General features: G+C 50.0%; 1 protein-coding gene across 3 annotated transcripts in view; it reads left to right on the top strand.

Moving 5' to 3' along the window:
* Nucleotides 1–2,310: 2,310 nt before the first annotated feature.
* The window catches only part of Man1c1 (mannosidase alpha class 1C member 1), a 123,343-nt gene continuing 101,865 nt past the window's right edge, over nucleotides 2,311–23,788 (top strand). Inside the window, exon 1 of one of the 3 annotated variants that reach the window (XM_047541409.1) lies at nucleotides 2,311–4,003. In XM_047541409.1, the coding sequence (XP_047397365.1) occupies nucleotides 3,536–4,003 (468 nt within the window). In that variant the 5' untranslated portion in view covers nucleotides 2,311–3,535. The remainder of the gene's footprint in view (nucleotides 4,004–23,788) is intronic. The other 2 variants (XM_047541393.1, XM_047541400.1) reach the window with 2 other exon arrangements.

Here is a 23,788-nt window from a genome sequence, read left to right as displayed (position 1 = left end):
CATTTGCCCAACACAGTGCCCACATGCAGGGCATTGTGGTTAAGACTCAGGGCAGTTACAGAGCTGAGCAAGCCCCTGTTCCTGCTGCGAGGGTCTCAGTGTCTGCTGTGAGATGACAGGTCATTAGAAAAAACCCAGTGGGAGAAGAGCCATGATACGTCCACGGGGCCTGTCTATGGGGTGCGTCTAGAGGTGTGGGGTCAGGGCTTCAGGGAGCTTGCTAGAGAGGTTGTGAAGGTCATGGAATCACAGATTGGTGTCATCACCAACATTCCATCGGTCTGAAAGGGAGTGCTGGTTTTTGTAACCACGTCTGAAAGGCACATCAGTCCTGCTGTGGCCCTTCTTTCTACCCTGGCTCACAGAGCATGCCAGAGACTGGCAGGCCGTCATTACCAGAGTGAGCACCCAGCTCAGACACTTCCTTCTGAGACAGCCCTGCCTTTCACCTCTTCCTCTGGGTCCTAGCTTCACAGGGGACTGAGCCGATTCCCTTGCACTTCACGTGGAACGATGCAGAGGATGCTTTCAGTGAATGCTTGGATCCCTACCTGTTTCCCCAAAGACAAGTCTGTCATTTCCTGGGGTTGGACCCAACAAGGAGAAGGGTGGGCTTTGGAGATGTGGAAGAGACCAGGTTAGGTCCCTGGGTTCCTGTATTGAAGTGTGTCACAAGCTTATCAATGATGTTCACAACTGGTTCCGGGAACGGACTCCTGCCAACCAAACTCACAAGACACTGAAACATCTGAATAAAAATTTTATACTTAAACTGGGTGTATTTGTGTGGTTGGGAGTAATAACTCATCTCCAGTGACCAAAATATTTGCACCTGTTACCCACAGCAGTCTTCTATCTTTTATTTTAGTTGAAAGAATTTACATGCCAGGAGTATTTAAACATCGGGAGCAGACCTGCTGTCAGTGACCTGGCCAGAGGGAGAAGGATGTCTGAGTTCCAGTGGCCCCTCCGCAGTAGGCCTCAGGGAAGAAGCAAGATTTATGAGGTGAGAGCCTGCCTGGGCCACTTTTTCTGTCGGCAAAGGCCTCTCTGCAGTATTTTCTGTCTCGTCAACGCTGCATTTCATTTTAAATTGCATCTGAAAGCAGATATTTTCCCTCTTGCCTATTACACCTCTTAATTTGTCTTTCCCTCTGCTGTTATTTGTCTCTATAAAGTGTTTTGCATGAAAGACCCACATAGCACAATGTTCCTTAGCCCTACGTTAGGTTTAACAGGAAGAGAAGACACAGGTTAAGTCCAAGGAGGAATGTGAGGGCTCTGGGTGGAGATACATGTGTCTGAAAATACATGCCTGACGGTGTGCACATGTGCGTGTTTTTGGAGGCATGTTACCTGAGTGTCTGTGGGGATGTGTGCACACGTCCGCATGTGTACTACTGTGTATTTATGTCTATGCATACTTTGGCCTAATCACTCAGGTGTCTAAATTGTGCGCTCACATGCCAGTCTCTCTGTGCATCTGTTTTTATGCACAGAAGCACACGTGTGCACATAAACACACGTAGACATCTAGGTCCACGTATGTCGCATGTGAAGCGTGGTCATCGGTGCACATTCCCCGGGATCTCTCTTTCCTTGTTTCCCAAAGCTGCGGTTAGCATCGTCCCCTGCCCCACCCAAAGGCCCTGGCCCCAGGCTGTGGGAAAAGGCAGACAGGGTAGTGGTCTGCGAGGGCCAGGGGAAACACTGCCTCAGGGGGACCCCACTGCGGCCACAGCTCTCTGCTTGGCTCCAGCCACCCTCCGCGGCCCAGCCTGACACACTAGCACCTCCGCGGCTCGGCGGAAGCTCTGAGAACCTCTGGCCAGTGCCTAGGGTGCGGGCTAGCTCCCTGACAATTCCGGACTGACGCCGAGGGGGTGAGAGAGGTCACCTAGCGACCGGCATAGCCCTCCAGACTAGCCTTGTCTCCTGCCCCTTCCGGTGGACCACACAACCTAGAGCAGAGCGGGCGCGGCGGGGGAGGGGGTGTCTCGGTCGCTCCCAGTCCAGCAAACGCAGGGCAGTATCCAATGGGCGACTGTGGCCCAACAGGGATCCTCCGAGGCAGCCAATGACCTCGCTGCGCTCTCCACCCCCGCCCTCGCCAACCCCGCGCAGCTGGACCATTGGTGCTGATGGGCTGGGGGGAGTGTGCGCGGCGCTGGCCCTTTGAGGGAGGGGGCGTGGCTTGGAGTCCGGTCTCCTCTCCCCAAGCTCGCGCAGCCCCTGCACCCCCTACCCCGAGACGCGAGGCCATTGGCCTGGCTGCGGTGCCGCGGGCGGTGGTGCTGGTGGTGGTGGTGGAGGAGGGGGCCGGACAGCGGGACGCGCGCGGGAAGGCGTGGCCTGAGGGCGTGGCCCGGCGGGAGGCGGGGCCGCGGGCGCTGTCGCAGTGAAAGCCCGAGCGAGCCGCGGCGGCGGCGGAGGCGTCCGGGCGGGTGTGCGCGCGTGTGGGGCGCAGGCTCGGCAGCGGCAGCGGCGGCGATTCAGCCTGCGGCGGCGGCGGCGGCGGCGGCGGCCCGTCTGGAGCGGCCGCTGCGAGGACGCCAGCTGCAGCGGGGGAGGCACAGCCGGGGCTGCGCGCTCCGCGAAGCCGGCCGGGGCCGGGAACAGGTGATCCCAGCGGGAACCCCGAGCCCTACCGAGTTGGCGGGGCGAGTGCCCGCGCTCCTGGGCGCAGCTGCAGCCGCCTAGCCGCGGCTCTTCGCGGACGGCGCTCGGCGCTGGACCGGACTCGGGCATCTCTCTGCTCCCGGCGGCTTGCGAAACCTCCTGCCGCCTCAGGCTCCGAAGTGCCCGCTCCCACTCCTCTGCCTCTGTCCGCACCCCGGCGCCCTTCTCGCGGCGGAGCAAAGTTGTGGACGTGTCCCGATAGCCAAGCCAGGGTGCTGTCGCGATCCAGCCGGGTGTGCGCGCGCTCGGAGAGGCGCTCTCACGCCAGCCCGGCCACCGCCTCGCCTCCCGAGCCGGCCCCCTCTGGAAACTGCTTCTGAGGCTGAAACTTTGGGCGCAGGCGAGCGCGGGAGGGAGGCCGAGGGACTGAGGGCGGCTTGGCGCGGGCCACTGGGACGCCGCCCAGCCCCGGCCTGCGGTCGCCCCTCCGCACCAACAACCTGGGCGCCACGGACGGCATGTGACGTCCCGGCGGCCGCCGCAGCGCGGGAAGACACGGGCTCCGAAGACCCGGCCGCTGCGGGGAGGGGCGCGCGGCCACCAGAGGGAAGTCTGCGGCGCGCCGCCGGCCGCTGCGGGCCCGGGCCCCGAGCCGTGCCGCCCCGCTCGCCCGGGCCCCGCCGAGGCCGCGGCATCCCCGCCCCGGAGCGGGAGGACTGGTTCCAAACTCCCTGAACTTCGGGGACAGTCCGGTAGCGGCGAAACTCAGGGTTGGCACCCCTGCCCCGGAGCCCCCACCCCGGGCGCTTCCCCGCACGCCTCCCGGCCCCGAACCCCTTCCCAACACGTGCCTGCCCTCTGAGGGCCTCGGGGGCCCCAGGCGGAGCTGACGGTCCCAGACCCGTGCCGGGTCACGATGCTCATGAGAAAAGTGCCGGGCTTCGTCCCGGCCTCCCCATGGGGGCTGCGGCTACCGCAGAAATTCCTCTTCCTCCTCTTCCTCTCTGGCCTGGTCACCCTGTGCTTCGGGGCCCTCTTCTTGCTGCCCCACTCCTCTCGCCTCAAGCGCCTCTTTCTGGCTCCCAGGGCCCAGAAACCCGGCTTGGAGTTGGTGGCTGAAGTAGCTGGACACCCTCCGCCGGGTAGACAGGAGCCGCCTCGTAACCCGGCCCTGGGCGCCCGCAGCAACCGGCTCAATCCCCGCCGCAAAAAGGAGCGGTTGCGGCGCCCTGGCCCCACCGAACAGGAGACGGTCTCGGACTCTTTGCCCCGATTTGACTTCAAAGCGTTCCAGAGCCGCCTCCGCCACCCGGTCCTTGGGACGAGGACTGAGAGTACAGAGCCCCAGAGCCCAGTGCGAGCCCAGCGGGAGAAAATCAAGGAGGTAAGCACCTTGCCCCCGACCTGTTCCCCAAAGAAAAGACCTGGTGCTCTCCCGAGAATTTCCCCTGACCCCAGTCCCTTCTGGCCCCTGGACCACCCTAAGTCCTTCAGACACCTTGGGCGCCCGTCTCTTCTTCCCAAACTTCCCACCTTCTCCCCTCCCTGCACACTTTCTTATCAGGGATTCAGTTACTGCTCTCTGCCCCTGAAGGAAAGCAGCTGAACCCCTGGAGCACTCGCTCCCAACCCCCAGACTGGTGCTTCCTCTTTAGTCCCCAGCTCGAGTGGGCTCCGCTCCTCTTCCTGGAGTTGCTGATGAGAGTGGAGCTCAGGTTCCTTCTCTGCATTTCTAGACTTGAGAGCCACATTGTTTCTCATTGTGTCTTAAAAAGTCTTGACTCACTAAACTCCTGTAGGACCTGCTACCTGGAAAAGCAGGATTTGAGGGGCATTTGGTGTTCTGTAAATATTTTGTAATCTAGTCAGCACCTTACAAACCAGAGGTGTTCTGCATTCCTGCTATTTCTGTTGAGCTTTGGAACAATCATGCATAATTGCATGTGACAAGAGAAGGAATGGTCAGTAAGGCAGTGGTAATGTTACAAAAGCTCGGAGGTTATTGGCTTAATGAAGCAGGTCTTGGACTGATTCCTTGTAGGGATTGTACCAGGGAGGGATTTAGAAGGATCACTTTGAGTCTGAGTCTTAGTTTAAGAAATCAAAAACAAACACAGCCTTGAAGGTGGTTGCTAAGTTGCCCCTGGTGCCTAAATATTCAATTCCGCCGCTGTTAGAGGCATGTGCCCAACAATGCAGAGGGGGCTGCAGTGACACCGTGGGGCCACGAGAGGGCTGTGGGCAAGCAGTGGGCCAGGGTCTCCTTCCTAGAAATGAAAGGATGCTCTCTCCCATGGACCCAGAAGGAAAGAGCTGCTTCAGCCTGGACTTCTTGGTTTGCTGCAGGAGAGTCAGCATTTCTGCCCTGATTTCGAGGGAGAGCAGGCAGCAAAGGTCAGGCCCTGCCCTGCAAGACCTACTCAGAGCTGCCAGAGCGCTTGCCTGTCCCTCCCCCTTATCAGGTCTGTCCTCCCTCCCAGTGCCTACCTCTCCCCATTTACCTCTGCTCTTGATCTGCAGTGCTGTGTTGAACCCAGTTTGAGACTGTCTTAACTAGCAATCACAGGACATTTTGTGAAGTCGAAGTAGGAAGCCACAACACATTGAGCCATTGGGGTGTGTGTGCGTGCATGTGCACGGCTCCTGGTTTCCAAATTCTTGCCAAAACCTCAAAGGTTAATGGCAGGCTGGAACTTGCAGTAACACTGTTAACTGTTGAGGAGCAGTGCTGTTCACAGTTCACCAGGACCCACAGTTCCCTGACTCAAATCTGCGTATAAGCATAAGCTCTGTCCTCCTGGTTCTCCTCGGAGGGCAGTAACCGCCAGTGAAATTACATATAAATTGCTCTTGTGCAGTTTCTCATGGAATGTCCAGAGCTGCTATCCAGTTTCAAAGGATCCCCCATGGGATCAAGCATTAAGTATTATCCTGGTCTAAAGAGATGCATGTGACCCATTTCTGAAAGCCTGGGTGGGAGCCGTGGTAGGAGGTGCAGGTGGGCTAGTGGGGAACTTGGTCCTGTCCCTCCTTATAAAGGCAGCCTCCCTTGCCAGCTGAGGCTGGGGCTGATGACTGGGGACAGTGACTGGGAGAGGCAGGAGGTGTGAGGATTCTGTTTTGCAGGTGGGTGTAAAATAGTATGATGGGAGGTAGTCTGTGTTGGTTGCCAGTTTTCTGTGGCCTCTCCTTGCACCCCTGGAAGTTGCTGGCGGAATGTTTGCATTTACCTGCAGCAGGTGATCAACAGTGCTCTCTTAGTATCTCGAAGACCGGGAGCTTCCTCAGGGTGGAAGGGGCTGGCATAAATACCTATTATGTTTGAGAGCCTGATGTCTCTTCAGGCTTCTTGAGTTTAACACCCGCCTAACCTGAAAAATTGGGGGCAGCGTGTTTTGGCTTAGAGGTTAACCCCGAGTTTCCACCCCGCTGTCCCACCCAGTGAGCAATGCAGAGGACTGCTGCTATCTTTATCTCCCTCTCGTTTAAATTTCTCTCTGTGTCATGCCTAGGGGTAGATCATTTCAGAACAGTGCCTGTTTTCACAAAAGGGATGGTGGCATTTGTCTTCGGTTTGTTTATTTCCAGACGTGGATGGATTAGACCCATGGAGCGGAGGGGGTGCGAGCATCAGATAAAAAGGGCCTGTTCTTAGAAGATGAGGTTTTTAAAGTGAAAGTAAATGTCAAGACAGATTCAGGGAGGGTGATAAATGAGAGTAATGGAAACCGGACACCCAGGCTCTAGATCAACAAAGTATATTCATGAACATTCTCGTTTGAGAGATAGACGTGGGGACAAGGTCTGGTGCTGATAAGGTGGGCTGAGCTGCAGGTTCTGGGTGTACGTGCATCAGGAAACACTTTGTTACTGGAATCAACTTTTTTCTCACCTCCCCCACCCCCAATTTTTTTTTTTTTTTTCCAGTCCTTGGAGGAAACAAAGTGGTAGAGAAGGGAGACCCAGAGAACATGGGCTGTCGTCTCAGCTGAACTGTCAACTGTCTGACTTTGGGCAAGCCGTCTCTTTTCCTTCCTGGACCTTCCTATAAAAGCAGATAGGTTGGTCATGGACACTGGCTTCCAGCTTGACCCCTAGGTAAACTGCCAGTCTGGTCATGCTCTCCTTAGCCATTGAACCCTGTCTGGTCTCAATTTTTCTTAGTTCCGTGAAGCCGAGGACAGCAAGGTGCTGATGTGTTGGTGGCAGTGATGTTCACTGCTGTGTCCCAGCACCTACCCAGATTCTCAAGTGGGTATTAAGTTAATAACTCCTAGCACCCAAGTTGAGCTTTGGAAATGGGATCGAACGGAATCTCAGCTTGGGATCAGGAAGAGTAAAGGTGCTCGCTAGCATGTAAAAGGACGGAATGCTTCTTAACCACCTTCCCTTTCAGATCCGAGGATCATTCAGGGAATGGGGGTCTTCATTCACAGGTGGATTGCTTATGAATTCAAGTTCAGGCTTTTCTCACACATGACCAGAACTGGGAATGCACTGTGTTTGGGTTACATCCAGTGAAAGAATTCACGGTGTCCTGGGTCCAAGCGGTGGTGGTTGGTTCCTGATCAGGGAAACCTCAGCTGTCTCTTCCAGTGAAGCGGGCTTTCTGTGAAAGGGCCTGGGCGGTCTCTGCCGTAAGCACAGGGGCCTGGCGTTGGGTTGACCTCTACCCTATATGGTGCTTTTTTCCCTCTCGTTAGATGCAGCCTCACTCTGGAGTGCTGGGCTGGGCCAGAAGGATGTGGGTTGAATTTGATCACTTCCCTATTCACTTGAGTGACCCCAGACTCTCATGCACTACTGTGTACCGGAGTCCTGCTAAGAGTCCAACCAGAGTTCAAGTCTCTCAACTCTGACCTTGAGGAGAGGGATTCCCATGTGTCGCTGTGTCTCTGTCTTCAAGGTAAAACCAGGGTCCCATGTGGAGGACTCTCCTATCTTCCCCAGTCCCACCTGGTCACTGTTTTGTTTTTGGTTCTGCCCTGGCACCCAGAGTGAGATCGGACTTTCAGTTGGAGCCCAGACTCTTGCATGAATGGCTAAAGATCTATAAACCCACAGAGAAGGCTGCTGATGTGGAGGCTGGGTCTTGTCCCGGAGGGTACCTGGAATGCAAGGAGGCTCAGAGTAGGAGGAACTGCAGCAGCTTGGGGACTGAGCAGCTCAGTGCCCCAAGAGGTCCTTTAGAAGTTGCTGTAGTTTTCAGAGTGCAAGGCCAAGCTGACGGGAGCCGGGAGGTGGTACCATGAGCAGAGTCCTCCCTGCCTGGATAGCAGGCATCTATCTGGAGGATGCCTGGAGTTGCCCCAGACTGCCTGTGTCTTGGCAGGGAGTGCCCCAGCCCTTGCCTGCTGCCCTTGAGTCTCCAGGATCTTGCTGGTTCTGATATGTGATGGTGTCAGAATAAGTCATTTTGGCAAATTATCTTTGCTCCCATCAGTGGGCTGGTTCGTTAGTCATGAGTGGTTTCTCTGGATATCTGATTTATCGTCACTGGTGCCAGGGACAGGTAGGGAAATTAAAAGGTGTTGTGTTCTTTGTAGCATGTGAATCTGAGCCTGTGAGATGTTCGGGGTAATTAATATTAGGAACAGCTCAGATTTAAATAGCTTCCCCTCCAAGAGCGCTGGGATGCAGAGCCACTGGAGATCCATTTTCCCCTCCCCATCCTTCAAGTTCCCTCCTGTTCTGTGATACCTTGACTATAGTTGGAGACTGGCTCTAATGGCTGGATAGGCCCCTTGGGACCCCTCCTCAGCCCAGCCACACCCCACCTTCTTCTTCCTGGAGTACTGCAGCAGAGGAGAGCTCAGGACACGTCCCTGCCAGCTGTATAACCTAACACCGGCAGGCTGGTTGGCTCTCTGCTTTCATTTTTTAATTCCATCCTCATTTGGGGGAATTGGGCATTCCAGGGACAATTGCTTCTCAGGCCTCATCTCCTCAACTCTGTCTTCAGTGTTTGGGCAGGAAACGAATGCAGTGATGACTTTTAAAAGTCAGCTGCTTATTTCACAGTGCAGTTAGCAGGGGGCTAAGAACTCTGTGGTTTTCAGACTGATTGATTTACATCTGAATTCAAGAAATTCCTTTTTTCTAGCTTTCCCGGAAGACTGATTCATTATTCCACCCCAAAATAAATATTGTGATATATATTAGGCATACTTGGCTCCAAGGGACTTAACATCTTTTCTCTTATTGAAAAAAATAAATCAGGCTTGCAGATTGTGAAGACAGGTACACAGAAGCTGTTTGGTAACCTGGTTGGGCAGCCAGCCTGTGGGCATTGGCTCTGGCTTGGGGAGACAGAGTTGAGTGTGTGGTAGGGAGGCTCTGGGGGCTGCAGGAAACTCTCCCTGCCTTGCTCCCACTGGCCAGATTGGCAAAGCCTTGAGAGGAAGCGATGGACACAGAATCCAGGAGAGCAGTTTTGCTGGGAGAGAATTCACGGCATTTATTGCATTCCTTGAAAATAAGGGCCACACATGGAGAGGGGCTGGCGTCATGCACCGAGGATTATTACTGTTCCAGTTCTGTGTACCTGCAGTCCAGGAAACCAGGCTTTGAAGCAACCAGCCGTGTCTCCTGATTCTCACTACTCTTGGGCCAAGGCCTTCACGCACAAGTGTCTGCATCATTTGGAGGAAAGAAATGATACCTTTTCTGATCACTGTATTTCCACAGCAGATGATGGTAAGGAACCAAACTGGAGACTCCTCAGAGAATCCTGAGGACTCAAGGACCTTAACCCAGCTCCTGCTTCCTCCACTCCCCCTGCCTCTGGGGCTGGTCAGAATCCAGAACTTCGGTTCTCTTAAATTCAGGGTTGATGCTGCCGAGTTGGTGGTAAGTCAGACTTGCTTTGGTGTCTCCATCAGCCAAGAGAACAAAGCCACCGGGCCACAGCCACAGGCCTCGGTGGTGGGGCAGTTGCAGGCATTTTCTCCCTCAAAGGGCTGTTTTCTAAGGTTGGGTTGAGAGCCCCCAGACTTGGCGGCTGGCGGTCAGGACAGCCCGTACTCCGGAGGTATGAGCAGGGTCTTCCTTAATTAAGGGCCAAGGCCATTGCTGTTGCGGGTCTGCTGCGGTTCAGTACTGCTCCTGGTAACTTTTACAGCAGCAGCTTTGGCATTTTGACGAGTGCCCTCGTTGACAGATGAACAACAATTGTGCTTTTATGTGGCCTCTTCTGAGAGGCAGCCGCTCTCCCGGTGAACCTTCTAGAGTTTTCAGTAAGTAGCGACCATTTTCAGTGGCCACCTCCGTCCTCTTCTAAGCATCGAGCTGCACACAAGCTTTGCACTCGCCGCCCGCTCCGCGGTGCCCTCCGGTCCTGTCCTGCAGGGCCCGAAGAAGCGGGTCACAGCTGTGTGCCTGCCAGTGCCTGTCCTTTTTGTGTCTTCGTGTCTTCAGCCTCTGGACACCGGTACTGTTCGGTAGTAGAGGGAAGTGCACAGGTCTTAGAGGTAAGGTTTGCTGAATTTTAACAAATGCGGAAGGCCACGTCACCACGTTGCCATCAAGCTCTGGCGCTCCGCCCCCCTCGAGGTTCCTGTGGTCCTTTCCCCGCCCCCGCCCGCACACTTGCTGGTCGGTGTCTTGATTTCTCTCCGCAGGGATTAGTCTGGCCTGTGGTCGAATTTCACACCCCAGCATCTGCCCCGTGGCTCAAGGCTTCCTTCACTGAGGATGCTGTCTTAAAATTCCCCCGTGCGCTGGGGCCAGCGCCTCATTCCTGCAGCTATTGAGATGTGACCCTGGTAGATCCTCCTGCAGTTTGTTTGTCTGCTTACCTGTGGTTGGATTTGGGGGCTGTTTCTAATATTTGACTGTTATCAGTAAAGCTGCTCTGAACATTTTATGCACAAATCCTTGTGTGGGCGCATGGTAACTGTCTGGGCGTAGAGCTGCGGGTTGGTAAATTGGATACATGCTTTGCTTCAAGGAAACTAAATACTCTGCACTCCTGGCTAGACTCTTTTATTCCCCCACCAGCCATTCAGTGAGTTCTGCATTTGTCAACACTTCCTCACTTTTTTAGGCTTAGCCATGCTACATAGTATGTAGTAACATTTGATTCTAGTTTTGTTTCCCTGTTAAATATTGATATTTAATATCTTTTCATGTGTTTGCTGCTTCCATTTCTGTTCAAACTTTTTGCCTCATTTTTTACTAAAAAATTATACTGTTTATCATCCTATTGTAGGAGTTTATGTATGTTGGATATAAATCCTTGGTCAGCTGTATATTATATACTCACTCCCAGATTATGGTTTGTTTTTACATTTTCTTAAGGGTGTCATTCAGAAAACCAGAAGTTTTAAATTTTTAAGAAATCCAATGTATTATTAAAAGAAAAGGAAAAAAAACCCCAGCCAGGCATGGTGGTGGCACACGCCTGTAATCCCATGACTTGGGAGGCTAAGACAGGAGGATGACAAGTTCGAGGCCAACTTCAGCGACTTAGTGAGAACTTGTCTCAAAATAAAAAATAAAAAAGACCAGAAATATATCTCAGTGGTAAAGCACCTCTAGGTTCAATCCACAGCGCGCGCATGTGTGTGTGTGTGTGTGTACACATAAAACCCAAAGAAATCCAATGTATCAATGTTTCAGTGTTTTCTTTTATGGCTAGTACTTTTTTTTACATATTAAAAACAAAACAAAACAAAAACTATGCCTACTCCAAGATAAAGATAATCTTTATTTATTTTTAAATTATTATTATTGTTTTTATTTTTTGTGGTACTTGGGATTGAACCCAGGGGTGCTTTACCACTGCTACATCCCCGGTCCTTTTAAAAACATCTTTAATTTGGATACAAGTTGTTTGCGGCCTTGCTAAGTTGCTGAGGCTGGCTTTGAACTTGCAATCCTACTGCCTCAGCCTCCCAAGTCGCTGGGATGAGCCACCACTCTGGCAATAATCTCCTTTTAATTCCAGAAGCTCAGTAGTTTTAGTTTTCACATTAAGTTCTCTCATCCACTTCAAGTTAACTTTTGTATGGTGTGAGGTAGGGGTTGGGGTTGACTGTTTTCCATTTAGAAGTTGTTTAGCAGATTTGTTGGTTAAACTTTCTGTTCTCCATTGAATTGCTTTGATGCCTTTGTTGCAATAATTGATCATTCGCATGTCTCTGTTCCTGGACTCTTCCAGCTTTTTTTTGTTTGTTTGTTTTTTGTTCTCACTAATTGTACATGACAGTAGAATGCATTTATACATTTTGATAGATAATACATAAATGGAGTGTAATCTCTCATTTTTCTGATTAGGATCACATCGTTCATGCAGTCATACATGTACACGAGGTCTTAATGTCTATTTCACTCTACTGTCATTCCTTCCCCCACACCCCTTCCCCTCCCTTCACTCCCCTCTACCTAATATAAAGTCACGCTATTCTTCCAGCCTTTTGATTCATCTTTATGCCATTACATCCTACCTTGGTGTTGTAACTTTATAGTAAGCCATGAACTCAGTGTGATTTCACCATCTTTGAACTTCTTTTTCAAAGTTGCTTTGGCTATTGCAGGTTCTTTGCATTTCTATATGCATTTGAGAACAAGTTTGTCAGGTTCTATGAAAAATCCTGCTGGCATTTTGATTGGATCAAACAGGAGATCAAATGGGAGAGAATTGTTGCCTTACCAATATGGGAGCTGAGGGTGTGCTCCATAGTAGAGCACCTTCCTTGCACATGCCAGACCTAGGTTCATCCCCTGCACCACCAAAACAATAAGAAAACAGTGTTGGGTCTTTCAGATCCTGAGTGTGGGCTCTCTATTTGTTTAGATTTTCTTTATTTTCTCTCAACAGTGTTTTTAATATAGAGGACTTGAACATTTTTCATTACCTAAATCTGTTTTACATGTTTTATGCTGTTATAAATGGTAGTCTTTATTTTTATTTATTTATTTTTTTGGGGTGCTGGGGATACGAACCCAGGGCCTTGTGCTTGCAAGGCAAGCACTCTACCGACTGAGCTATCTCCCCAGCCCCAAATGGTAGTCTTTAAATCTTAATTTTCTAGTTGTTGATAGTTCATTGAAATATAATAGAAAAAAATTTTTAAAATATATATATATTTTGGGTTCTGGGGATTGAACTCAGGGGCACTTAACCACTGAGCTGCATCCCCAGCCCTATTTTGTATTTTATTTAGAGACAGGGTCTCACTTAGTTACTTAGCACCTCACTGTGACTGAGGCTGGCTTTGAACTTGTGATCCTCCTGCCGCAGCCTCTCAAGCTGCTGGGATTACAGGTGTGTGCCACAGCACGCAGCTAAATCATATATTGACTTTGTATCATGTGACCTTGTTGAATTCATTTGATTTTTTTTGTTAGATTTTTCAGGATATGTTACATATATAGTTGTGTTGTTTATCCGTCAAATGGTTTTCCTTCTTCCATTCCAGTTTATAGGTCTTTTATTTCTTTTTTTTCTTTCTTCGTGGTGCTGGGGATTGAACCGGGGCCTTGTGCTTATGAGGCAAGCACTCTACCAACTGAGTTATCTCCCCAGCACAGGCCTTTTATTTCTTGTTCCTGCTTCATCACACTGGGTGGGCTTCCAGTTCAATGTTGCTGAGAACTGGCATCGTTGCCTTATTCTTGCTCTCAAAGGAAAAGCCTTTTTTTTATTTTATTTTTTTTTTTTGGTGCTCGGTATTAAACTCAGAATCATTTTGCCACTGAACCACATTCCAAGTCCTTTTAATTTTTTAAAATTTTGGGACAAGGTCTCACTAAGTTACTGAGGCTGACCTCAAATTTGTGATCCTCCTGCCTCAGCCTCCCAAGTTGCTAGGATTACAGGCATGCGCCACCATGCCCAGTTAGCATTCAATCTTTCATCACTTGCTATGATGTCAGATGTACGTTTTTTTGGTAAATGCCTTTTATCTGGTTGAATAAATTCCCTTCTATTCCTAGTTAGCTGAGAGTTTTTAATGGAAATGGAATGGAATGTTATCAAATGAATTTTCTGACAGATGAAGAAGATACTTGTTTTTCTCTTTAATTTTGTTAATAAGGTGAATCAAAAAGGGGAACTTGAGCTGAAGTGGTTTTTCATGTGCATATGAATTTGTTGGTATGAACCCAATGACTGCGTATAATCATGAAGCTCTAATTAAAAAAAAAAAAAAGATTGTAAAAGAAAATGGTGAATCACACTGACTTAAAAAGAATGCTAAAACCAAACTTGCATTTGATTTCCTAATATTTTAAGATTTCACAGATCTGTGTTTGTGAGGGATATCAGTCTCCAGTTTTCTGGTTGAAGCCTTTGTGTGGTTTTTGGTGTCAATGTTTTGTTGACCTCACAGAATAAGCTGAAAAAGTGTTTTCTGAAAAAGTGTGTGGGACACTAATATTATATCTTTCTTAAATGTTCCACAGCTCCACCAGTGAGACCTGATAAGGCCTAGAGTGGGGGAGGTGAATTATTAATCGAATCACACAACAGTTATGGGGCTATTCAGAATTTTTTTTCTTGTCAGTTTTGTCAGTTTGTCTTTCAAGGCACTTGTTTGTTTCATCCATGTGGTAGAGTTTATTGGAATAAAATTGTTTCTGAGATTCTCATTTTCCTTCAGAGTTTTCATGGGGCCTAATAGTGGTATTCCTTCTTTCATTCCTGATATTGGTGTTTGCTTTTTCTATGTCCTTCTTAAAAACCAGTTTAGTTACTAGTTAAATAATTTTATTTATCTTTCCTAAGAATCAACTTTTAGCATTTTTAAAATATCCATTTAAAATTTTTCTTTCTTATTTGTAACCGGAGTTCTAAATGAAACTAAAGGAGAAGACATATGTCTTTGCTTCATGTATTTTATGTTTCATTTATTTGATATACACACATTGTTTTGTTTCTTCTTAGTGAATCAGTTCTTTTAACATTACAGGTGTATTTCTTCATTTCTGATAATATTCTTTGTCTGAAGTGTATTTTCCTGTTAATATAGCCTCTTTAGCTTTCATATGATTAGTGCTTATATGGAATAAGATTTTCTATTCTTTTGTCTTTTTAATTCATCTGTTTCTTTATATTTACCATGTATCTCTTATAAAGAGCATGTAATTAGGCATTGCATTTTAAATCCAGTCTGACAATCTCTGCCTTTTTTTTTTTTTTTTAAGAATTTAACCTTTATTTTTTATTTATTTGTTTTCTATGTGGTGCTGAGGATGAATCCCAGTCCCTCTCCCATGCTAGGCAAGTGCTCTGTCACTGAGCTATAACCCCCCAGCTCCAATCTCTGCCTTTTAATTAGTTTTTATTCCATTTATATTTAATGTGGTATGTCTAGCATGTGATTCAAATCTACCACATAGGAGAGTTTTTGTAATTAGCCCCGTATATCCTTTGTTCCTTCCCTTTTGAACTTTCTTTTGGATTATCAAATATTTTAAATTCTATTATTTTATCTATAAACATATATACACATGTATTTTAAGTGATCACTTTATTTGAATTGTATCTGATTCACAGTCTACTTGAAGTCATGTATCATTTTGTGTATAATGCAAAGCTGTTACAATGTACTTTAATTTACCTGATCTTCATTCATTCTGTTATTGTCATATACTTAGTTTACATATATCATAATCCTCATAATATATTAGTATTATTTTTTAATTATTTTAAACCATCAGTTTGGAAAAAGTTTGGCCCAGAGTTCTTCAAACTTTTTTCCCATTCAATTTATCTCCTTTTCATTTAGAACTCTAGTTACATGTAGGTTAGAATGTTTGATCTTGTCCTAGTGGTCACTGACTCACTGATCTTTTTTTTTTTTTTTTCATTAAGCCTTTTTCTCTGTGCTTCACTGTGGGTCATTTACATAAACCTATCTTCCAGCTCACTGAACTTTTCTTCTGTAGTGTAAAATCTGTTGTTGAGCCCACCCAGTGAATTTTTTGTTTTGGGTAACTTTTACTTGTAGAATTTCCCTTTTGACCTTTTTAAAGGTCTTTGTTTCTCTTGAGATGAACCATGTGTTCTTTCATTTTTTTCTATATTTTTCTTGGAATCCTATGACATATTTATAATTGCTTTTTAAGAAGTTATTTCCAGGGCTGGGGCTGGGGCTCAGTGGTAGAACAATTGCCTAGCATGTGTGAGATACTGGGTTCGATTCTCTGCACCACATATAAATAAATAAAATAAAGGTCCATCAACATCTAAAAAATAAATATTTTAAGAAAAAGTTATTTCCGACATCTTTATCGCCCCTTGGTCTGTTTCTGTTGACGGATTGGCCTCCTGGTTGGAGCACATGGTTCTGCATCTTAGTGTGTCTAGCTGTTTTCTCATTCTCTTTCAAACACTGTGGATGCTACTCTTGAGATTTTTGATTCATCTGCTTTGAAAGAACTTTTCTTCCTTTTTATGGTAGGCTGTCAGCTGTCCCATCTCGTGGCTGTCAGGTTATCTGCCTCTGCCTGCTTTATTTCCCACTCTTCCTATTTTCTTTCTTTCTAACCTGCAGTTGGCCGGGAGACCATTGACTCCAGCTTGTTACCATTTATGGAAAGTGCAAGTAAGCAACGTGGAACGGCTCTCTAAAGACTCCTGAATCAAGCGCGTCACCTTCAGATCCGAGCGCAGCTTAGATATTTAAAGATTCTTCCTCTTTTGTAATTGGCATTGGATGAGTGAAATATAATTTTGTGTTAACACTATGACCTGAATAGAGACAGGGCTCCTCATTTCTGGTTGGTCACCTCAAATTGTTTGCCCATATTTTTCTCATCTCCTTTTAGATGTGAGAAAAAAGTGGTAGGATCCACTGATGTCCTTGCTCCTTGCCCCATTGTGCCTTTCCTCTCAGGATTTTATAAACTGTCCAGTATTTTCTCTGGGCTCTTTAACTTCAGTCTAATGACTACCTTTTAAATCTTGGCTTATAAATCCCTACATTAAAAAAAAATAAGACAGAATTGGTCACCTAAGCCAAATTGCTGAATTACATATATCAGAGGGTGACAAAGTACCTCGGGCTGCAGGAATTTCCAAGTTGCTCTGCAAGATCTGACCCCATCCCCACTCAGGGAATGCTCTCCACATGAAGTGACCCTTGCATCTCACTGCAGAAGTTCCCATTTGTCTCACTTTGGGTGGGTGCAGGCACTGAGTAAACGTTATAAGTCTCTTATTTAGGATCCCTTCCCCAGCCCTGTTCCTGAATCCAGCTTCCCCAAGGTCTAACCTAAACTTTGCCAAGTACATACTCCTTTCTGGGAAGATATTTCCGTACCTGTTTGTCTTTCCGCCCTTGTGGTCTTGACCTAAGTCAGCAACTCTTCCTCCCTTCCCACCCCCAAAGCCATTCCCCTACCGTCCAGAGCTCTGCAGCTGTCTAGGTTCTTAATTATAAGAATCAATGGAGAGAAGGCTTACACGTCTTCCTTTCAGAACTGGATCTTTCAGAGAATAGCCTGTAACGAAGAGTCAATTTTGCTACCTCATAATAGAAGGAAAACCTTCACAGAGAAAGGGTTGAAAAATAGCAATTCTGTCCAGAGACTCCTAGCCGTTTCAGACCTGGGCTTTCTAGGGGGTGTGCTTAGGAGACGGGACCCATCTCATAGGGATGTGCTCTCAGAGGTGGGTGGCATCGGGCGACAGCCTCCTATAATCCCACCAGGAGGTCTGTCTGATCGTTGATCCCTGGCTAGGCGAGAATGGTGTGGCGTCAGTCCAGCGGGAGAAGAGGGAGGCAGACATCAGACGTTTCCCGTGATTAAGTCCCGGGTCGGATTACAGCATAACACGACTCCCTGTGCTCTCCGCGAAGTGCTCTTGGCCTTGGCCCCATGGGAGCAGATTCCAGTTTTTCAGCCCTGGAATTTGAAGTCCACTTGTATGTTAATGGGGGTGTTGACTGTAACCCCCCCCCCCCGCGCTGTGTTTTGCATGGAAGAATTCCCAGGGAGTCTGCTTTGAAGGAAAGTGGGGCCAGGCTGGGCAGAGGCCCACTCTGTCCAGGACCGATCAGGTGGAAAATTCTGTGTGTGTGATACTCATCAGAGCCCCAGCATCCCATTAGGAGTCCAGCTGCTCTGCCCAGCAGCCCTGTGGCATATAGGTCATGGACCATAATCCCCGTTTTAGCTGACAGTGGCGACCTGGAGGGGGAGTGGCCCACTGCAGGCCTGAGGAGTTCCTGTGGAGCAGGGATGTGAACCTCGCTCCTGCTGTGACGGTGGCGCTCTGCCTGTGACATCATCCAGAGGCCGATGGGTGATCATTTCCAGGAGGAATTTTCACTTTTAAGTGGAATAACAAATAGTCATAGTCTTGGTCAGTATTCAGTGAACTGGTCTCGTGAATCTTGAGAACAGGAATTCTAACCTCTCTTGCAGTCTGGAATCACCCGGAGGACTTTACTAAGTACTGATGTCCGAGTTTCTCCTATTAAATCAGACTCAGAGTTAATTGTTCTGGGGTGCAGCCTGAGCAATAGGATTTTACAAGCTTCCACGCAGTTCTTAAAGTGCAGGGAGACGTGACCCAACCTGAGGTTGCTTTGCCTTGGCCTAGGCTGTCCCTCCTTTCTGGCTATCATTCCCTTTTATCCACTTGTGGGAGGGGTTAGAAATTTTCTACAGTTAAGATGTGCACCAGGGTCAGGTCAGAGGTAAGCTGGAGAGAGACTGGGTTAAAACTGAGTTTTTCAGAGTTAAGAGCATACACTGTTCCTGTAATCAAGAGAAGCTGTGGATTTATTGAAACTTTAAGGAAAATATTGAGAACATCCACTTTCTATGGAGTCTCAGGTATACAGGGAGCTAAAGGAAAGACAGAAGAAACTCTGGCTTGAAGGCAGTTTATAGAGAAACACTGTCACGTGCCTGGATCACTTCCTACCGCACACAGACGCCTGGAGGCAGGAAACATTGCTTAGCTGTATAAATATTTGCCTGTCCCACCTAAATCTTTTTTGGGGGAAGCAGGCAGGACATAAACAGCTGAAATGGAAATATTTGCTTGTCCAGAAGTATATTTCCCAACAGGCCTTGGCCCTCCCTCCTCTGGCGGCCTCTGCTGCTTTCCAGTTAACAGAGCGGCCGTTGCCCATTGCTCTCTGGGCTTACAGAGACCCTCAGGGCAGCTGGGCAGGCTTTTATCTATAAAATCGAATAGCTGATGGATGCTCAGGAGAAAGGGGATATAGAAGAAGGAAAAGAGCGGATGTTGCGATTTTTTATATAATTTCTGCCAATCCAGGTGCTGACAACCTGAGAATAGCTGACCTGGGTTGTTCAGATCAAATCCATCCAGACCACCTCTGGCGGAAGCTGCAGGAAATAAGAATGTGCTATAGATTCACAGGAGTGTCTTTCCCAAGGCTTCAGGATGGTCCCCTACGGAGCTCGGTGCCTATGCAAGAAACCTGTGAATTCTCAGCCTTAACCAGCTTGCAGTCTTTCTTCAGTCTGTCCCAACTATTTATTTCCAGCAAATTCTTTGGCTGATGCAGCATATGAAACATGTCCTAATTGTCCCACATTGATTGCATTCCAAGCTTCAAGGGGTGGACCTTCAACCTCGGAGCATTAACGCAGAGTTCGACTTCAGAGATTTCCCTCTGCCGTTAAATCTCACATTGAACGTGCTTACTCAGGCTGCTGGCTGCAGGAAGCAGTGATGAACATGGAGCTTGGCAGATGGCTATAGCTGTGGTTTCCTGGAGGCCTGTGTGGGAGACAATTGTTTGTATATTGGTTTTCATTTATGTGTTGGTCTTATTTTCATCTTCCTGAGGTACCCAGATGCTGTAGTGATAGATTGATTGGAAGCGACTCATTTGTCAGGGTTCCGTGGGGGCTGTAGGTTCCCTTCTCGTGTGCAGTGGAGTCTAAAATGTTTAATTAGATGCTGAGGCATTTCCGCGTGGGTCTGTCTCCATCGGTTCTCCCAGGTGGATGCTGTTCCTTAAATGAGAGAGGGACAGGGGGCTTTCTGGGCTCACCCTCCTGTCCCACCACCCTCAGTTTGTCTCAGTGTAGTCCTCAGCTGCACCTCCTTCTAGCTGCCCTTGGCGTGTCTGGCCATACCCCGCTGCCCCCTAAAAAAAACCACCTTCCTGTGGCTGCTGGAATTTGCAGAGCTGATTCGTGTTGGAAACCAGTTGCCAAACAGGTCCGAAGCAGACCTGATGGAGTAATGCGGTGGAACCCATGTGCACTGGGAGGGCTCTCACCGTCCTGCTGCGTCTGTTTTGTTCTGGTTCGACTTTTCCAGGGAACTGACTTTGTTCTTACTGTGTGCCAGGCAGTACCCCAGACAGGAGGACGTAAAGGGGAGGCTTCTGCCCTCCAGGGGTCCAACATCTCCCTAGGGTGCCAACGTGGACACCAGGGAGGTGCCAGGTAAAGTGTGAAGGAGGACTGGGTGAGCCAGGGGCTTGGGGACGGAGGCATATTTCAGGCAAAAGTGTCCACGAGGAGTGGTGAAATTCCTTCCCCCAGCCGAGTGCGGAGTGGTGAAATTCCTTCCCCCAGCCGAGTGCGTACGTGCGGGAGGCGACATGGAATGACCCTCGCTCTACCTGGGGCAGGTGGTGACACCAGGAGTGGGGGCGGGGAAGAGTCCTGGCGGGGGAGACGAGTCTAATTCTAAACTTGATTAAATGAGATGCTTATGAAATCCAGGGGGATACATCTGGGGTAGCTGGGCTCATGGTGCAGGACTTGTGCTGAGGAGCCATTGGGTGGCATGTCGGGGGCAGTGTGGATCCCCCGAAGGAGCACCTGGACTGGAGGCAGAGGGCCAGAGCCCTTGGGAGGAACACCGGCGTTTGGAGAGAGGCCAGAGGCTGGGGAGCAGGTGCGTGGGCCCCGCTCTCCTCTGACGGCCTCTGCTGCCTGCCACGCCCTCCAGCACCTTTTGGCCTCCCGAGGGTCCTCACCCCTTTCCCAGCTGACAGAGGACCGTCTTCACTGGCCACAGACTCCTGAGCTTTCCTTCATGGCTGCCTCCAACGAGTAGAAAGTCACTTGCTGATGATGCATCAGGAGTCACGTTGGACTCGCCTAAGAAAAGCCAAGTGCTCTGAGCCCTTGGCCCTCTGACTTCTGACCCTGAAACCGCCATGTGACTCTCCTGCTAGCCGGTCACCTGGCTTCCTCCATCCCAGCTGAGTGTGCAGAGCTGACTTGTGTCAGAAACAGGGACGGCTGCCTCCCCAACTGTGGGGAAGGCAGTTCCAGCTTCGAGGCTGTGGAGGAAAGGGAGGCGGCAGAGTTGGAGGTCGTTCTGTCTTTTCCTAGCGACCACAAGCAGGCAGCAGCCACATGGACACCAGCACGGCCTCAGCTTGTGGCCGGACCCTCCGCTTGAATGGTGATCCTCTGGAAACCAAGCCCCTCGCTGTTGAAAGAGTCATCCGGCAAAGTCCCTGCCGAAGCTGCCCTCTAGGGACGTGGCAGCAGTACTCCCTCCCTGGCCACCCGTCCAGAGTTTCTGGCCCGCTGTGGGCCCCCAAACAGGTCCCTCAGCTGGGCAGGAACCCTAAGAACGCTGCCCCAGAGCAGCCCGCCCTGCAGCACCAGGTAGCCTTGGCTTCTCCCGTGTTGCCCGAATCATTCCGACTTTGTCTTTAGTGACGTGGACGTCCTGAAGTCCAGGTGTTAAGGTCTGCTGGTCCCCCGCGGTACCAGGCAAGGCGAGGGTGGTGCTAGGCAGTTCCAGTTTATCTCTGCAGAACAGAAGAGCGAGTCTGTGGACACCATGTTCTGCAGCTGCTGCTGGGTTGCTCAGCCTCCTCCTTGCTCTGCGCCTGTCCCTACAGGGTCTGTGCTGGACGAGGACCGGTAGCACCTCACCAGCGAGGCTGAAAAGCGTCTGACTTGCTGACTCCCTAAGTGCTGGTGGTGCAGCCCGTGCTGGGCCTGGACCTGGCTGCTCAGAGCCAGCACCCTCTCCACAGACCTGGGTTTTGCAGCCTCCAGTGAGGCTTTGGCGGCAGCTGCAGCAGAGGCTGGGGTGGCATCAAGGAACTGCAGAGAGCTGCCCTGACTTTCCTTTTAAATACACATGAAATTCATCATTTTGATGCGTCCGACCCAGTGACACTAAGTATGTCCACAGTGTCATGTGACTGTCAGTATTGTCTAGTCCCAGAACTTTTTCATCGCCCCAAGTGGAGAAAACCTGTACCACTAGTGGTCCCTCCCTCTCCCCCACCACAGCCCTGTCCACTCACCTGCTTTCTGTCTGTATGGATTTTTCTCTTCTGGTTGTTACATAATAAATGGGGCCATGTTATATGTGGCCTCATGCCATGTTCAGGGTTCATCCGTGTTGCAGCGTGTTGGGGGCTCATTCTGTCGTGTCTGAATAGCATTCTGCTGTGTGTGTGAGCCGAGTGTTGAGCCCCCCTGAACACGTGGGCTCTCTTCACCTGAGGGCTGTGGGTGGCTGAGGGTGTCGGGGTGCACATGTGTTTTCAGTTCTTTGGGGTACATGCCCAGCAGTGAGACTGCTGGGCCGCAGGCTGACTCTGTTCGGCCTCTGGAGGAACTGCCAGCTGCTCTTCACGGCGGCCACACTGTGCACATCCTCATCAGTGGCCTGCGAGGGGAGGTGGTGGCGTTTGCAGCTGTGCGCGCCCTCCCCTCCGGCCAGCACTGAAACAGTTACCTGGCGTGGGCCTCCGTGCGGGGCGGCCGGGACCTGTGGCATGGGGAGTCTGCAGGGAGGACTCGGCTGCAGCTCCCATGGTTGCTGAGCAGTCCAGGGCCCAGTCCCGCTCCCGTCTGGCGGGAGTGTGATGGGCAGGCAGGTGACCTGCGTGGGGGGAAGGCTGCGTGGTAGGCTTGGACGGCTGGTCCAGGTGCACCGTGGGTGTGAGGTGTTTGATCCTGAGCCCGAGTGGTAGCAGAGTGTCCTCCCCAGGGATGACAGGTCACAAGCCAGATGGAGGAGGACAGCCACAGCCAGCCAACAGCTCAGGCCCACGTGGGGAAAGGAAGGGAACGCTCTGGGGGTGAGGGAGGTTCACACTGTGCCTTAACCCCAAGCAAGGCCCTGCCCCGAGGCTGAGGTAACTCACTGTTCCCACCTGGAGCTCCTGAGGCAACTCACTGTCCCCGCCTGGGGCTCCTGAGGCAACTCACTGTTCCCACCTGGGGCTCTGTTCTGAATCAAGCATGTGAGACGTCCAAACTACACTTGAAACGCTCTCACTTGGAAGTGCAAAAGCCTAGATTTAGCTTCTTCTCTTTGCTTTTTAATGGAGACTTCCTTTTCTTTGGGACATAGAAGCCAAGGTCTAGTTTGAGGGGAAAGGAGCAATAGAGATAAGGGATTTGGCGTGGGGGCTGGCAGGCACACGTGTGAGCTGAATCTGTGTGTGCTGTGACTCCCAGGCCCCGGCTGGAGACTCTTGGTTTAGGACTAGGATTGGTGTCTTGGGGAGGACCTGACAGGCTGACACCAGAGCCTCTGGGTCTGAGACAGGGGCACAGGGCTGTCCTCTAATGTATTGCTCTACGAGCTCCTGGGGAGGCCTGGAGCCAGGCCACCATGAAGCCACAGCAGCCTCAGCTCTGCACAGCAGCATCGGGGTGGGAATCCGTCACTACAGAAGCTCCGGGAGCCCAGCCTGCACCTGGAAAAGGCCTCCTTGGAGGCACATGACCAAGTCACTGCCACCCTATAAACGGTATTAGAGTTTAGCAATGATACAGTTTAATGCTGATGCTTCTATATTCATTGCCTCCTTGGAGCATCTGGTAATCAGGAAGCATATTCCCAGTTCACAGATTGAGGCTTAGAAAAAGAGTGGCTTTCAAAGTTCCCTGATGAGGCAGAGACAGAACTAGGACACACATCTGGGACTTCTGGCTCCAGATTCCACATTCTTTCCGTTGTGCTCCACTTGAGGAAGCTCTCTGAGGTTGCTGCTGATCTTCTCCCGCACTCTCTGTTAGAGCAGAGGATGGGCTGGGGCTCTTGAGGTGCTGGGAGCCCGGACAGACCCAGGTCACATCTGATGCGCATGCAGCTGGCTTTCTCTCTTGCCAGACTCTGGTCGGTCCTGAGATGGATCTGTTTTCCCCAGTCTGCTGAGGCCATCTCGACCCCTGGCTGTGCCCCCATCTGTCCATGCCCCTTTCTGGGTAGCAGCCTCCCAAAGAGACGGGCCATCAT

This window comes from Sciurus carolinensis, chromosome 1 (assembly GCF_902686445.1).
Source record: "Sciurus carolinensis chromosome 1, mSciCar1.2, whole genome shotgun sequence".
Taxonomy (NCBI): domain Eukaryota; kingdom Metazoa; phylum Chordata; class Mammalia; order Rodentia; family Sciuridae; genus Sciurus; species Sciurus carolinensis.
This window is presented reverse-complemented; position numbering and strand designations above follow the sequence as displayed.